The sequence below is a fragment of the Sus scrofa genome, chromosome 3 (genome assembly GCF_054392235.1).
Source record: "Sus scrofa isolate SSC_HxYL_T2T_F1_AM1 chromosome 3, Sscrofa_HxYL_maternal_Yorkshire_Landrace_v2.0, whole genome shotgun sequence".
Lineage (NCBI taxonomy): Eukaryota > Metazoa > Chordata > Mammalia > Artiodactyla > Suidae > Sus > Sus scrofa.
In genome coordinates this window covers 46,818,669-46,834,026 of record NC_139385.1, presented here as the reverse complement: position 1 = coordinate 46,834,026, position 15,358 = coordinate 46,818,669, and the positions used below count along the sequence as shown (strand labels likewise).

At 61.2% G+C, this 15,358-nt stretch overlaps 1 protein-coding gene across 2 annotated transcripts in view; it reads right to left on the bottom strand.

Annotated features, from left to right (window-relative positions):
* The window catches only part of CLCN7 (chloride voltage-gated channel 7), a 21,366-nt gene extending 6,008 nt beyond the window's left edge, over positions 1-15,358 (bottom strand). Inside the window, exons 1-14 of one of the 2 annotated variants that reach the window (XM_003354661.5) lie at positions 15,136-15,358; positions 8,526-8,597; positions 5,192-5,263; positions 5,035-5,100; positions 4,734-4,866; positions 4,433-4,542; positions 3,845-3,925; positions 2,837-2,899; positions 2,658-2,741; positions 2,187-2,280; positions 1,902-1,966; positions 1,480-1,596; positions 888-942; positions 548-608 (exon numbers count right to left, since the gene is read on the bottom strand). In XM_003354661.5, the coding sequence (XP_003354709.3) occupies positions 548-608; positions 888-942; positions 1,480-1,596; positions 1,902-1,966; positions 2,187-2,280; positions 2,658-2,741; positions 2,837-2,899; positions 3,845-3,925; positions 4,433-4,542; positions 4,734-4,866; positions 5,035-5,100; positions 5,192-5,263; positions 8,526-8,597; positions 15,136-15,288 (1,226 nt within the window). In that variant the 5' untranslated portion in view covers positions 15,289-15,358. Of the gene's footprint in view, positions 1-547; positions 609-887; positions 943-1,479; positions 1,597-1,901; positions 1,967-2,186; positions 2,281-2,657; positions 2,742-2,836; positions 2,900-3,844; positions 3,926-4,432; positions 4,543-4,733; positions 4,867-5,034; positions 5,101-5,191; positions 5,264-8,525; positions 8,598-11,838; positions 11,951-15,135 lie in introns of those variants that run through there. The other variant, XM_013987799.3, reaches the window with a different exon arrangement.

Sequence of the window (15,358 nt, the reverse complement as noted above, 5' to 3'; positions counted from 1 at the left end):
GCAGGGGGGACTGAGCTGTGGGGCAGTGAGGGCGGCGCCACCAGCCATGGTGGGGACCCAGGAGGGCCACCCGGGACCCATCGGGAGGCTGGCAGAGCTCACTTAATGGTCCACCACCCAGGCTCTGGACACTCAGAGGGTCTCTGGGACGCTCCCCAACGGCATCTGCGTTGGTGCAAGAGGACAAGTAGAAAAAGGCCGAGACGCAACCCCAAGCTTTCAGAGAGCCAGGGTGCTCTGACGATGGCAGGAGGACTTGTGCCAGGCCGAAGAGGCTGGGGCAAGACGCCCCGGGCAAGCCAGGCCGAAGGGGCGTGAGAAGCCAGGGCCCTCCACCCGGGTCGTGATACAGCCGCTCTCCGGGTCCCTCCCAGCTGGTCCCACCGTCTCCATAGCACAGGTCTGTCCCCCCCCACACCACGGTGGAGGGGGCGCTTGGCACGTGCCTTCCACACGGCCCCGTGGGTGCAGAGCCCACGACAGGACCATTTTCAGGGGCCCTGCACGGCCACCCCTACTCACTTGGCACCCTAAACAGACTGCTCACCTGATCCGAAACATGGTCAGCCAGTAATTCAAGGCGTTGAACACGGCTCCCAGAATACCACCTGCGGGGGCGGGGGGCACGTGGGGGGACTGGGAGCAGAGGTGCGGCTGCCGGCCGTGCACACGCCTGGCGGGCAGATGCTCACCTCCCGGGGGCGTCAGAGTGAGGAACGCAGCCTGGCCCTTCAGTGTCCCTAGCGGCCCTCTCCCACCAGAGGCCCAGTGCCAGTCCCTGGGGTCGGGCTCCCTCCCCGCCTCCCCTGGAACGGCCAGCAGGAGTGAGGCCGTGCTCCTCCGGCCGCAGGAGCGGGGCTGGGCCTGGGTCCCACGGGCGCCCTTACCCACCACGCCCATGGCGATGAAGATGGGAATCTCATGGATGGTGTAGACCATGGTCTGCGGGCGGAGGAGAGCGCACGTCCTGAGGAGAAGCCCTCGAGCCTGCGGGCCGGGCAGGCTCTGCGCCCCGGCTGTCCCGGCTCCTCCCCCAGGCAGCAGCAACAGCCCACGTTTGGCCACAAGCAGTGAGGGGCCACGAGTGAGAGAGACGGCCCGTGACCCGCGTTCCCCCCACCAACAGTGCTGCCAGGCCCAGATGAGAGTGGGGCCTCCGGAACGGCTCCCCTGTGCAGTCCCAGCCACGGCAGCGCGAACCCAGGGCTTCCCAGAGACGCCACCTGCGCCCACGTGCCCCCGCAAAGCTGCTGCCAGGATTCTGGCCACCAGTCTCGGTAGCACCGCAGATGCCCGAGACACCCCACGGCCGGGTCACCCCACGGCCCTCCCCGGGCACCCCGGCCCCTGGAGATGGCAGACAAGGGCTCTAGCCTGCAGGCAGGAGGCAGAACTCTTCCGAAGCTGCGATGCCCAGGCTGAACCCTGAGGGAACAGCCTTGGCCCTGCTCGGAAAAGGAAGGAGCGCGAGGGGCTCACCTCGGTGTCAAATCTTCCGAAGTTGATGAGGCCGGGGCTGGAGAGGTCCCACATGTTCCCGTGGTAAATACTCAGGACGAAGTTGAGCGTGAAGGTGGAGATCATGGAGGCAAAGAACTGCGGGCGGAGAGAAACTGGTGTCGCCGGCGTCCCAGCGGGGACATGGCACCTGCTGGGCCCGGGCCAGCGCGGGGGAGGCGCGGGCAGGAAGGCCAAAGACTTGTGGCCAGGCTGGGGGGGAGGTGTGGGGTCCTGGGGTCCGGGTGAGGACGGAGGAGAACAGGGCCCACGGCTCAGAGGAAGGGACACCAGGGACCCGGCTGCACAGGAGGCCCAGGTGCAGAGCCCACCAGGTGGGCCAGCAGCCGGGCGTCCACCGACCACAGATGCGCAGAGCTGCAGCTGCCTGGCTGGAAACTTACGATTCTCCACGTGAGGAACTGGTTCCAGAAGGACGCGCCCTCCTCCAAGCTGAAGAGGACCCCACCTGGAAGAGCAGTGGCCAGCCCTGCAGTGCCACCCAGGCCCAGACCCCAGGGTGCCTTGCCCCGTCAGAGGCAGCCATCGGGCCCTCGGAGGCCCACCCCCGGCCCCAGCCGGCTCCCTGGGTCCAGGAAGTCCAAGACGACCCCATCCCCTCCCCAGCCCCTGCCCCGCCCAGCCGGGCAGCCGGGCGGCTCTCAGACGCGGCAGGGGTTCCTCCTCACCCACGGGGGCCCCAAACGCAGCAGACACTCCGGCCGCAGCTCCCGCTGAGACGAAGTCCCGCTTCTCTGTGTCTCTGCGGAAGTACTCGAAGATCTGAACCGGGCAGATGAGAGGGTCTCAGCCAGCGCCTCCAGGCCCTGCTCTCGGGAAGGGTGGAGGTGGGCCCGGGAGGGAGGGCGGGTGGAGGTGAAAGCCGGATGCAGGCACACAGCCCTGCAGCCCAACGTCAGCAGTGGCTCAGGGCGATGCTGGGCCAGACGGACGCATGCCCTTCCCGGCCTCTCTCGAGACCACAGAGCTACAGGTCGCTTCCATTCAGAAACACACGCCACACAGAACAGCGAGGACACCCTGCAGTGGACGCCGGGGACGCTCAGAGGCCGAGGGGAGAGGGCTGGAGGAGGAAGCGTGGGGGCACCTGGCCCTGGGCGGCCACGACCTCATGGGCACACGGCCCAGGGAGGACCCACCTTGAAATCTCGCTTCAGAGACGTCGACCTGCCCTGGGAGATGCCAGCTGCGATCACGGAGCCCGAGTGAATCATGGGCCCTTCCTGGGAGGCAGAGGAGGCTGCGCTCAGCGGGGCTCCAGGACCACCAACCCGCCCCAAAGGCACGGGACGCCGGGCAGGCCGGGCCGCGCCCTCACCTTCCCCACGGCCAGTCCTCCCGCCACGGACAGGATCACGCCGGACACCTTGATCACCAGGGTCTGGAACACAAAGGAAGACGCCCCCCGGCGCACTGAAGGCCACGTGCCGTCCAGGGACCCGAGCGACACACTGCACAGGGAAGGGAGGCCGACGGCGAGCCGCCTGGCCGCCCACGGTGCACACGCTGGGGCGCGCGGGCGGCTGTGCTCTCTAGCCTGCTCAGACTCGCGGGCCCGGCAGCCGCGCACACGGACACAGAAGCGGCAGCCGCCCCTCAGTCCTCACGTTCCTGGCTCCTTCAGCGGCACCTCCGCAGCCCTGACCCGAGGGTCCCCCTCCCCAGACGGGCAAGGAGAGACGCCTCCTGCAAACCCCAGGCCAGGGCGCCGACCATAGGCCCAAAATGGCCATGGGAGGAAAGCTGCCTCCCTGACCCCCTCAGAATCCGTGTGTTTCCAGAAGATCAAACACAACAGGATTAAGGAAAGTTCTACAGAAAGAAAACTCATGACTCAGCACAGCTGCTCTCATTCAGAAACATTTATATCCAGGGAATTTCCATTGTGGCTTGGTCGTTAATGAATCCGACTAGGAACCATAAGGTTACAGGTTCTATCCCTGACCTTGCTCAGTGGGTTAAGGGTCAGGCGTTGCTGTGGCTCTGGTGTAGGTCGGTGGCTACAGCTCCGATTCGACCCCTAGCCTGGGAACCTCCATATGCCGCAGGAGCGGCCCTAGAAAAGGCAAAAAAAAACCAAAAAAAAACAAAAAAAAAAAAGATTTATATCCAAGTGGAATTTAAAACACACCAGTCAACCTACAGTCCTGACGTAAGACACCTGTAAGCACCTTGGCGTTTTACCACCTGCCACAGAAACTTCCCGTCAAGGCTGCCTGCACGTCCACCGCAGGCTCGTGAGCAGCAAAGAGCCGGGTCTGGGGGAGGCGGGGGAGAACCGCTGCTCACCCGGCGAAGCAGCCCCGGCCGAGCCCTGGCGCCTCACCTTGAGCCGGACCACATGGGGGATCTTCACCCCGTTGAGGAAACACTTGATTTGCGGGATCCCGCTGCCAGCGGCGACCGGCTGGAAGGAGAGGCAACAGCACTGAGCCCCCGGCCGGGTGAGCCACTGTCAGAGCCAGGGAGACGCACCACATAGTGCCAGCCCCACAAGTCCCAGGAGCAACCACTCAGGGGAGCAAGGGCTGCAGGTGGGGGGGAGGGAAAAGGCCCAGAGTCCCTGGGACACAGGGTGGGGGCCCAGGGCATACCCCTGCTGAGGGGCGAGCACTCTCGGGGGGCACCGGGCTGCCCCAGCGTGAAGCTTCTGCACACTGCCCCTTCTTCCCTCCAATGCCCCAGGAGGGGTTCCTCCCCCTGGACCCCAGGGCTGCCCTGCCCGAGGGCGTGGGGGGCCCAGCTGGCAGAGGGGAGCGGCCGCCAGGGCCGGGGAGGCGGGGCCCGCCTGTGTTCGGCTCTGGCTGAACCGCTGGGCACGGGGCAGGACCTCACTGCAGCCTAGTCCGTGGGTCTCCCTGGCGGATGCCCTGGGGGTGGGGGGTCGGGGTCGGGGGTGGGGGTGCCCGCCCACCTCTATGAAGGCGACGATCACAGAGCCCAGGAGCACGAAGGCGGAGTTCAGCGTGGCCCACAGCAGCAGGGAGAAGGACAGCCCGCCCCGCTCCGTGAACTTGTCGATGTCTGCGGCTCATTAAGGGCCACGCAGTGTGGTGCGGTGTCACCCTGGGTGCCGCTCCCCAGCGGGCCGCCGCCTCTGGGACAGAGCGCTCCCTGGGCTTCGCAGGGACACCTCCCGGCCCACGCCCTGGACACGCAGCCCCCACCCATCCCCGAAGGCCGGGCCCAGGCGAGCACGGGGCACAGAAGGATACTGTCCTTGATGAGCCGGTACTTGAGGCCGGCCAGCTTCTCCACCACGACGTCGATGAAGCAGGCCACGAGGCCCGTGAGGATGCCAATCATGGCGCAAATGACCCACCGCTTGACCTCCACCGTGCGGAAGGCCTGCGGGGGCAGCCGTCACGCACCGGCCACTGCCACGCACAGTGCCGCCCTCGGCCCCCTGGGTCCAGGGCCCGCGCTGGCCCGCTCCCACTCAGGACACGAGCCCGACCCGAGCCCGGAGGCGGAGGGGGCCAGAGACGCAGAGCAGAGCCCACCCGCCGGGCTCACCGTGTGGTTGATCCGCCGCTCCTCCTCCAGGAATAGCTGGTTCTCACTGTTGTCGTAGTCCAGGCTCTGCAGAACGGGCACCAGACCCAACGGTGACCGACCCCGACCCCGGGCTCAGGCTGGTGTGTGTGTGGGGGTGGTGGTGAGGGGGGCCCACCTCGTACTTGAGGGACAGCAGCTTCTCATTGTGCGGGATCTCCTTGGGGAATGGGTGCGGGGGGTCCACGTCCTGCGGAGGAAGCAGCAGCCTGACCACCCAGCACCAGCGAGAGCCCTCGAGGTAGGGACTCTCCTGCGACGGAAGTGGGACCAGGCACAAGGCAGGAAACGACAGATGCGAGCCCCCGGGGGACGCCGGCAGGTCAGGTCCCGCAGCACCGCACCCAGGGGCTTTAGCCCCGGAACGCAGGGCGGGACTGACACCTGAGCACCAGCCAGCGCGGGCCCGTGGGGTGAGATGGGAAGGATGTTCTGTGCTGCGTCCAGGCTCCGCGTATCCTGGGTACCAGTGCGTCTGTGCCAGGATGGGGAGGGGCTGGAGACGCGGCTAACCTCCCAGGGCCAAGGACTCAGTGGGCCATGCCTGGGATGCAGCCTCCACACCAGCCCCAGACGGGGGGGGGGGGGGGGGTGGGGGTGGTGGTGGTTCAGGGAGCCTCTGGCTGTGAACACGCAGGAGACCGGGGCGGGTGCCTCCCGGGCATCTCCACCATTGGGCTGCTCTGGAGGGGCGGCCTTCACGATGAACCGTAAACACAGGCGAAGCCTCTCGGAGCCCTCCGAGTGCTCTGGCAAAGGTGTGGAACCAGAGGAGGGCCCGGGGGAGCCCTGATGGACAGCTGGTTGCTCAGAAGCACAGGGGACGCCGGGACCGAGGTGGGGGGGGTGTCTCGCGGGACAGAGCCCCGGGCCTGTGGGTCTGCACGGACGCTGGGCGCTTGGCGTCAGAAGGAGCGCGTCCCCTCGAGCGGTGTCTGGACAGTCAGGATGAGCCGGTGTTACAACAGAAGCAGCTGGATGCCGCTTCCACAGAAAGAGAAGGCACACAAAGACCTCAACAGACACGGAACAAGCGTCCGACAACGTTCGGCCCTTGGCGATTAAACGTTCAGCACACAGCCACGGAGAGAGCCTCCTCGACGTGATTGGGGCCCCGCGAAAAAACCACAGGGAGCCTGACGCTCAGCAGCGAGGGACGAGGCGCATCCTCTGAGTGAGGACCGAGGCCCAGGAGCCTCCGGCCTCTCTGCTCAGTGCCGTCGGGGAGCCTCTACCAGGCAGTCAGGCAAGAGGAAAGAGCCAAAGGGACCCAGGCCGGAAAGAAAGGCGTGAGGCTCTTCTTTGCCAGTGGCGTGGTCTTGTAGGACAGAAACGCCCCCGAGGGGCACAGAAGACATCATTGTGAACAAACTCAGTGAGGTTAGAGCCTGCGAGACCCGCTACAAGAACGGAACGCAGCTCCGTGCCCTGAACGATTGGAAGTGAAATTTAAAGATTTTTTTTTCTTTGTCTTTTTTTTGCTACTTCTTTGGCCGCTCCCGCGGCATATGGAGGTTCCCAGGCTAGGGGTCTAATCGGAGCTGTGGCCACCAGCCTACGCCAGAGCCACAGCAACGCAGGATCCGAGCCGCGTCTGCAATCTACACCACAGCTCACGGCAATGCCGGATCGTTAACCTACTGAGCAAGGGCAGGGATCGAACCCGCAACCTCATGGTTCCTAGTGGGATTCGTTAACCACTGCGCCATGACGGGAACTCCAAATTTAAAAACTTGTACTTACAATAGCATTCAAAATAAAATATATAGGAAATAACTTATTCCTAAGATAGATGTGACCCAAGACGTGTGGAGCGCCCTGGTGGCTCAGCAGGTTAATATCCAGCGTCATCACCTCTGTGGCTCAAGTCACTGCTGTGGCGCAGGTGGGATCCCTGGCCCGGGGCGTTTGTGTGCAGTGGGTGTGGTCAAAAAAAAAAAAAAAAACCAGTGCTAAGAATTACAACATGTGGTGGAAGAAAACTCGAGACCTAAATCAATGGAAAGCCACCCTGGACTGACAGGTCGAAGGCGTGATGCTAAGACGCAGTGCTGCCCACGCAGATGCCAGCGGGGATGTCCGAGGACAGTGATGGGCTGGGCCTGGCGGGCAGCACACAAGGACTTCAAGCGGCTGAACCTCCTCGAGAAAGGAGAACAGAGCTGGACGCTCGGCATCCAACTTTCCAGACTCACTGCAGGACTTCCCATCGTGGCTCAGTGGGTTAAGAATCCAATGAGTATCCGTGAGGACATGGGCTCCACCTCTGGCCTCCCTCGGTGGGTTAAGGATCTGGCGTGGCTGTGGCTGTGGTGTAGGCCTCAGCTACAGCTCCGATTTGACCCCGAGCCTGGGAACCTCCATATGCCACAAGTGGGGCCCTAAAAAAGCAAAACCAAACCAAAACAAAAACCCTCAAAAAACAAAAAGCTTATGACAGAGCTAGTCATCAAGACCGAACAGCCCAGACACGACCAACCGAGAGGTGGACAGATGCCAGCTGAGAGCTCAGAAGCGGACCTGTGATGACAGGGGGGCCCAGACCATTCAATGTGGAAAGCGCGGTCTGGCCTGGAAAGCTGCATATCCACGTGCAAGGGACGGAAGCTGCACCCCATCTCACACCATAAACGAAACGAGTGAAAAACGGGTACAAGATCTACATCACGGAGCTCTTAGAAGAAACCGCGAAAGTACGGAGTGCTCTTTTTTTAGTCCTTTTTTAGGTCAACTCAGAGCCGTAGCTGCCAGCCTACACCACAGCCATGCAAATCCGAGCTGCATCTGTGACCTACACCACAGCTCACTGCAATGCCAGAGCCTTAACCTGCTGAGTGAGGCCAGGGATTGAACCCGCATCCTCATGGATACCAGCTCAGCCACAATGGGAACTCCCAGTATGGACTTCTCATTTGGCTCAGTGGGCTAAGGATCTGGCGCTGCCACAGCTGTGGTATAGGTCGCAGCTGCAGCTGGGATTCAATCCTCGGCCCGGAAACCTCCATATGCCGTGAATGTGGCCACAAAAAAAAAATAAATAAAAGACAAAAGCACAAACAACCTGATTACAGAACATGCGCAGGATCTGGATAAAGTTCCTCCAAGAAGATGCAAAATATGTCAATGGCCACTGGCACGTGAAGGGCACAGAGCACCGGCAGCCACTAGGGACTCACAGGAGGGGCCACAAGCTGCCCCCAGGGAGCAGGGCAGTAGTGAGTCTGGGAGAAGGTTTCAGGCTTCCCTGACAGCTTGGAGACAGCTCGGCTCCAGCCCAGGGGCAGGAGAAGAGCCACCGCTGTCCAAGCCGCCGCCGCCCCCAGCAGCTCACTCATCGTTCCTGGCCGGACACGCACCAGGCTCCACCTCGGGGACACGTCCTGGGCAGCCCTCCCTCCGGTGCCCCCACGGCCCCAGCCTCCCGCTCATGGGACAGAAGGAGCAGCACTCACAGGGTCCAGAAGCTCGTCGTCCAGCTCCACGTTGCTCATCTGTCCCAGCCGAGGAAGGACCACGTGGGGCGACTGGAAGCAGAAGAGGAATCTCAGGCCGCGCCACGGGGCCATCAGCCCACAGGCGCCATGGCCTCCGGGAGCACAGAAGTCCGGCCTCTGGACAGGAGGCCCAGGCCACCTCCCTCCCCCGACCCCTTCTGCGGCCACTCAGATGGGAGACAGAGCCCAGCGCTGAGGGATGACCATGCCTGTGTCCTTGAGACCCAGTGCCACGGGACCCCTCTGCCAGGAGCCCCTCTGTCCCCTCCTTGACCCCGAGGGGCGGAGGCAGGGACTGGTCGCAGGACAGTCAGGCCTGCCTCCTCTCCCCAGGCAGGACCTTTCCAAAGCCGAGCCGGGCTCCTGGGCCCAGGCGTCGGTCAACCACGGCGGACAGACCCCCAGGCATGCCCCCTGTGTGTGTTTCAGATGCACAAGGCCTGTGGTCCCGTGAGCGGGCACACGCGCTGGCAAGACAGGAGCCGGTGCGCCCTGAAACGCAGGTGCAGCCGGGCACCAGCCAAAGTGGGGCAGGAACGGGGGCAGAAGCGGGGGCGCCAGGCTGCTGCTGCTGATGCCCCGCAAGCCACTTGAGGGGCGGCCTCGTCTCCCAGGGCTGCGGCCTCTGCGGCTCCCAACAAGGGAGCCCAAGGCTGAGGAGAGGGCAGCCCGAGCACCCCAGGGGCAGGGAGACCCGCCTGCCTCTTGCACCCTCGGTGGGGGGGCGACCCTCACATCACTGCCGCCTCTGCCCGCCCCACGGGCCCCGAGCACGTGTGTCTGACTCCCCTCTTGCATCACAACTTGACCCCCGCTGCACAGGCCCTCCTTCCACACGAGCCCCCCGCCCAGGGCCCAGGTCAGGGGTGGACAGACCCTGTGGGTCACCACGCGCCCCATGCCTGGGGACCTTTCGAGGCGTGAGCTCCCTGGACCATCACACAGCTCCCCCTGCGAGACGGTGCTCTTCTCGCCGTTGGCACGAGAAACATCAGTACGCGCAGTGGTGGAGAGACAGTTGTGTTTCTTCCAGAAACCACCCCCAGAACCTGCTGAGACAGGCCCCACGCACAGGCAGGAAAGCCTGGCCCACTGGCCACTGCGCGGGACCGGAAGGCCCCCGGTTCCAGTGAACCTGGCCCTGGAGCGGCCTGCAGTCTCCGCCCTCGGACGCACAGGACTCAGAAGCGCGCGCCACCAGCCCGGCCACAGCCACGCGGCAGGCGCTCCAGGGACGTCCCACAGGGGAGACGAGGTGCAAAGACGGGCAGAAGTGAAAGTGCGATTGTGAAACGCAGAAAAGCGATCTGCCACCCGGCATGGCACACGAGAGGCCACGGTGGAGGTGGCCTGGGCCTTTTTTTTTTTGGTCTTTTTAGGGCCGCGCCCCTGGCACATGGAAGCTCCCAGGCGAGGGGTTGAATTGGAGCTGCCGCTGCCAGCCTACACCACAGACACAGCAACGCGGCATCCAAGCCCCGTCTGCGACCTATGCCACAGCTCATGGCAACACCAGATCCTCAACCCACAGAGCAGACACCAGGGATTGAACTCACATCCTCATGAGTCCCAGTCGAGTTTGTTACCACTGAGCCACAGTGGGAACTCCCTGGCCTGGCTTTTTTTTTTTTTTTTCCTTTTTGCCATTTCTTGGGCCACTCCCGCGGCATATGAAGGTTCCCAGGCTAGGGGTCGAATTGGAGCTGTGGCCCCCGGCCTACGCTAGAGCCACAGCAACATGGGATCCGAGCTGCGTCTGCAACCTACACCACAGCTCACGGCAACGCCAGATCCTTAACCCACTAGCAAGGCCAGGGATCGAACCCGAAACCTCATGGTTCCTACTCGGATTCATTAACCACTGAGCCACGATGGGAACTCCTGGCCTGGCATTTTTATCTTATGTTCCGCTGACCGATGGCAGGAGTCAGTCACCCCGCGCCTGGCACCCAGAGCCCCAGTCAGCCCCACAAGTGGCTCCTTGGGCATCTAAACAGTCTCTGGCCAGGCTCAACCATGCCCTGGGCCTGAGGAGGGGGCGCCGGGGTGCAGGCGGTCTGCACCCCTGAGACGGGCCTGGGCCCTGCCCCTCCAGGACCTTCATGTTTCGTCGTCTCTCTCCTGCTTTTAGGGGAGTCTTTAAGGAACTATCGCTTGTGACAGAAAAAACCATTCACTATAAGTTTAGAGATTTATTTAGCGTTGTCCGCCTGTTTTCCTCAACGCATATTACGTACTCGTAGTTCCTCTACTGATGCACAGAGCAGCCCAGGTGAAATCTGCATGCTTTCAAAAGAACTGAAAGAGAAGTTCCTGTCGTGACTCAGTGTTTAAGGAACTAGCCTGGCCTCGCTCAGTAGGTTAAGGCTTCAGCGTTGCCGTGAGCTGTGGTGTAGGTTGCAGCTGCGGCCTGGATCTCACGTTGCTGTGGCTCTGGCGCAGGCTGGCGGCTACAGCTCCGATTCGACCCCTAGCCTGGGAACCTCCATGTGGCCCTAAAAAGCCAAAAAAAAAAAAAAAAAAAAAAAGAAAAGAGAAAGAAAGCTCTGGAGGTGATGGTGGTGACGCCTGCACAACAGTGCGAATGGCCGTAATGCTGCTGGGTGCACCTGCAGACCAGGTAAGAAGGTAACTGTGCTACATACTTTCACCACCGGGAAAACAAGTTTTACAAACAATTTAAAGGCAGTTCGCCACCCCCTCTCTCTGCTGCATGCTCAACCCCAGCCCAGCGCCCAGCCCCTGCAGCCCAGGGGGAGAGGCAGCACCAGGCTGAGGCCTAACCAAAGCGGGGCGAGATGTACGGGGGCGGCCAAAAACAGCCCCACTGATGCCTCAACTTCCTGAGCACTGCGGCCTCTGCTGGAAGCTTCCCAGGACCCTCTGACTGGGTCTGAGACCACCCTGCCCCCACCTCTCCACCCCGCCTGGCTCTGCCTGGGTCTTCTCCTCCCCCCCCCCCACAGACCGTGAGCCACCCACACTGCCCTGGGCAGGTGCTACTAAGGGCCTGAGGGGAGCCCTCGGGGTTCTCCAAAGTGGGCTGGGGTAGGTGGAGGGGGGCCGTGCAGGGACACACTGCAGGGCTGCCTGATGCTGGCAGCTGCCTACAAGGGACAGGGGCTCCCTTACATGGAGCAGAGCTCAAGGAACCCGGGGATGGTAATGACCTGTGCCTGACACCCCTGCCCCCCTGCAAACCCAGGTTCCAGGGCAGGACACCCCACTTCCCAGAGAAGCAAGATCCCCCGAACCAATTCAAAATACTAACCTGGGAGTTCCCGTCGTGATGCAGTGGTTAACGAATCCGACTAGGAACCATGAGGTTGCGGGTTCGGTCCCTGCTCTTGCTCAGTGGGTTAACGATCCGGTGTTGCCGTGAGCTGTGGTGTAGGTTGCAGACGCAGTTCGGATCCCGCATTGCTGTGGCTCTGGCGTAGGCTGGTGGCCACAGCTCCGATTCAACCCCTAGCCTGGGAACCTCCATATGCCGCAGGAGTGGCCCAAGAAATAGCAACAACAACAAAAGACAAAAGACAAAAAAAAAAAAAATACTAACCTGAGGCTCCTGCCCCTCTGGGTGTCTCGGGCGGAGCTGCTAGAAGCTGAGGGCCCTGAAAGTGACCTGCGTTTACCAACACTGTCCATACCCACCCCTGCCCCCAGGGCCACTGTTTCTGGCTCAGATTTCCCTCTGCAGCCTCAGATCCTCCACTTCCCACTGCTCATCCACATGACCATGACTTGCTGGCTGATCTCACCCTCTCCTTGTCCCAGGGCCAGACAGGCATCACCTGATGGCCCAACCCACCCTCACCCCACACCCAGGACAGGCCGGGGCCGGGGACAGGGAAGAGGAAGCCGCAGGTGGCTCTGAGCGCCCAGCTCCACACAGGTGGGGACTGAGCTCGGGCCACCCCACCCTGCCCAGAGCAGCCTCCTCAGCAACCCTCCAACTCTGGGGGCCCTGTGGCAAACCCCAAAGGATGAGGACCAGCGCTCACGCTAGAGCCCCAGGACACTCATGCAAGGTGGCTGGCCCTGGGCTGAGAGCAGCTGACGAGCCATCGGCTACCACAACCTGACGCCCCACCTGGCCCCCCTACTGGTTCAAGGCAGACCCTCCCTGCGAGGAACTCCACCGAGGTGGAGGAGCCAGAGGAAGAGCCGCGGGGAAGACCATCCCACTGAGAGTGAGTGACATTTACCAGCATTGTGAGAGGCGCCTGCTTGGCCCCGTAGGTGTGTTAGCGTTTTTGCAGGTGAGGAAGCACGTCCCCCGGCTAGTCCAGAGCTCAGCTCCCAGCAGCAAGGCCCCGGTGCCCCCTTCCCCCCCACTCTGCACTAGGCGGACGGAGGCGCCTTGAAGGCTGGGCCCTCTAGCTCCCCGCAGGGTTCTCCAGGGGATGAAGCCAAATTCGACGCCCGCAGCAACCCCCGGAGGTCGATCCCAGCTCTCTGCCCAGGCTCCACTCCCCACTCCGGGTTTACTTCCTGGGCACATCCTCTATCTTTTCTCCTCTGGCCGCCCACCCGAGAATCAGGCACTCTTCAAAACAGGACCCAGGGTGACCTCGCCTGCCTTTGGAGACCTGCAGGCAAGCCCCACAGAGCCCTGGGCCTGTTTTTCCACAAGCCTGGAAGGAAGCTGTGTCATGCACCTGTGTCCCAGGCAAACCGCACATAGCTGGGCACTCAATAGATTCTTTTTTTTAGGAGTTCTTGTTGTGGCTTAGCAGGTTAAGATCCTGCCTAGTGTCCATGAGGATGCACGTTAGATCCCCAGCCTCACTCAGTAGGTTAAGGATCTGGCACTGCTGAGACGTGTGGCGGAGGTCACAGACGCGGCTTGGATTCCACATTGCAGTGGCTGTGGCGTAGGTCGGCAGCTGCAGCTAGGATTCGACCCCTAGCCAGGGAGCTTCCAAATGCTGCAGGGGTGGCCTTAAAAAAAATTATTTTTTAATTGTTTAAGAAGAGCTGATCAGTTGTCATTAAAAGCAAATTAAACAGTAAAAGAAAAGCTTGCAAAATTTTTTAACAGGAAGGAGATTTTTTGTTTGTTCTTGTTTTTCTGCCTTTCCTAGGGCCTCTCCTGAGGCATATGGAAATTCCCAGGTTAGGGATCTAATTGGAGCTGTAGCCGCTGGCCTACACCACAGCCACAGCAACGCATGATCCGAGCCGCATCTGCGACCTACACCACAGCTCACGGCAATGCCAGGTCCTACCCACTGAACAAGGCCAGGGATTGAACCTGCAACCTCATGATTCCTAGTCGGATTCGTTAACCACTGTGCCACGATGGGAACTCCTGGAATGAGTTTTAAGGAAAGAGATGGACAGCCTCTCTCCAAAAAAAGTCAGCCCCTGTGTCCATCAGCAAAGAGAAGTGGGAAACTGAGCACATTCAGCCTCAAGGTAAATCAGTTCAGCCTCAAAAATCTCCAATCTCTTTACCTGTCAACCCTTAAAACCATTTTCAAACTTTTTTTTTTTGCAGCACCCATGGCATATGGATGCAAGTTTCCAGGCCAGAGGTTGAATCCAAGCTGCAGCTGCAAGCTATGCCACAGCCACAGCAACTTGGGATCCAAGCCTTGTCTGCAACCTACACCACACTGACAGCAATGCCAAATTCTTAACCCCCTGAGCAGGGTCAGAGATCGAACCCACATCTTCATGGACACTAGTCAGATTCATTTCCACTGAGCCACAGCTGGAACTCCTCAAAGAGCAGACTGACCTTCACTGATGCATTTCTGGGGGACTGAGGAAACCTAAAATAAATTCTAGAAAAAAGGCCCAATGCTTGTTCCCTTCCTCATTTAACATTCTACAAACATTTAAAGGACAGATCTAAGATAGGAAAAAAAAATTACAAAACAGAATAAAACCAAGCAGCCAGCAGAAAAAAATCCATTAACTCAAAGTTAACACAACACCCGGAAATTCACTTGAGACAAACTTCCAGGCACAACACATTTCAACTCCTGGGACTTGTCTTTCTGTGTCTGGCCTCGGGCTCAGTCCCATTGAACTGAGGGAACCAGTGCACATACTTGTCATTCCTAAGACTGCCGGAAGACCTCTACCGCTCCATGCAAAGACAGGAACATACGGAGTCCCCCGGTTCTCACAGCAAAAGCAAACCTTGCAACCTAAGCTCTTAAAATCTCCTGGTGGTTCGAAAAAACAAACAAAAACAGCTACTAATGTGTTTATCAAAGACTTTAAAAAAAAAAAAAAAAGAGGAGTCACCTGAGAAGAAGATATACTTTCCCTTTAAGTCCACTTCGGAGCAAACTGTGAGAAAATAAATGAGCTTCGAATGGGCTCTCCCGCACTCGTTAACACCGAGGGCAATGGGCCGGCTCCTCCACCACGCGAGTCACCCGGCACGTCTCCCAGGACTCCAGAACCCCAAGGCCCCGGTTCCCTGCCGTTTGCCAGGCGGAACCCGGAGCTCGCTTCCGCCTCCGTCCCCCGCACTGCAGAGCACATTTTCGCTCCCGACACCGGCGACTGCGGCGCGGCCCCTACCCCGCCCGCCTATCCCCGGGCTCACCGCACGAGCAGCCGCCGGCGCGGCCCCGTTCAGCAGCGGCGTGGCCTCCCCGGCCGGCGCCCCGGATAGCGCCGGCCTCCGCAGCAGCGGCGCCGCCTCGTCGTCGTCCAGGTCGCGGCCCGACCACGACACCTTCTTGGAGACGTTGGCCATGTCCCACCACAAGAGCAGCGGCCGGGAAGCTCCGCGACAGTGTTTGTTCTCGTGACCCGCGCCGGGGGCC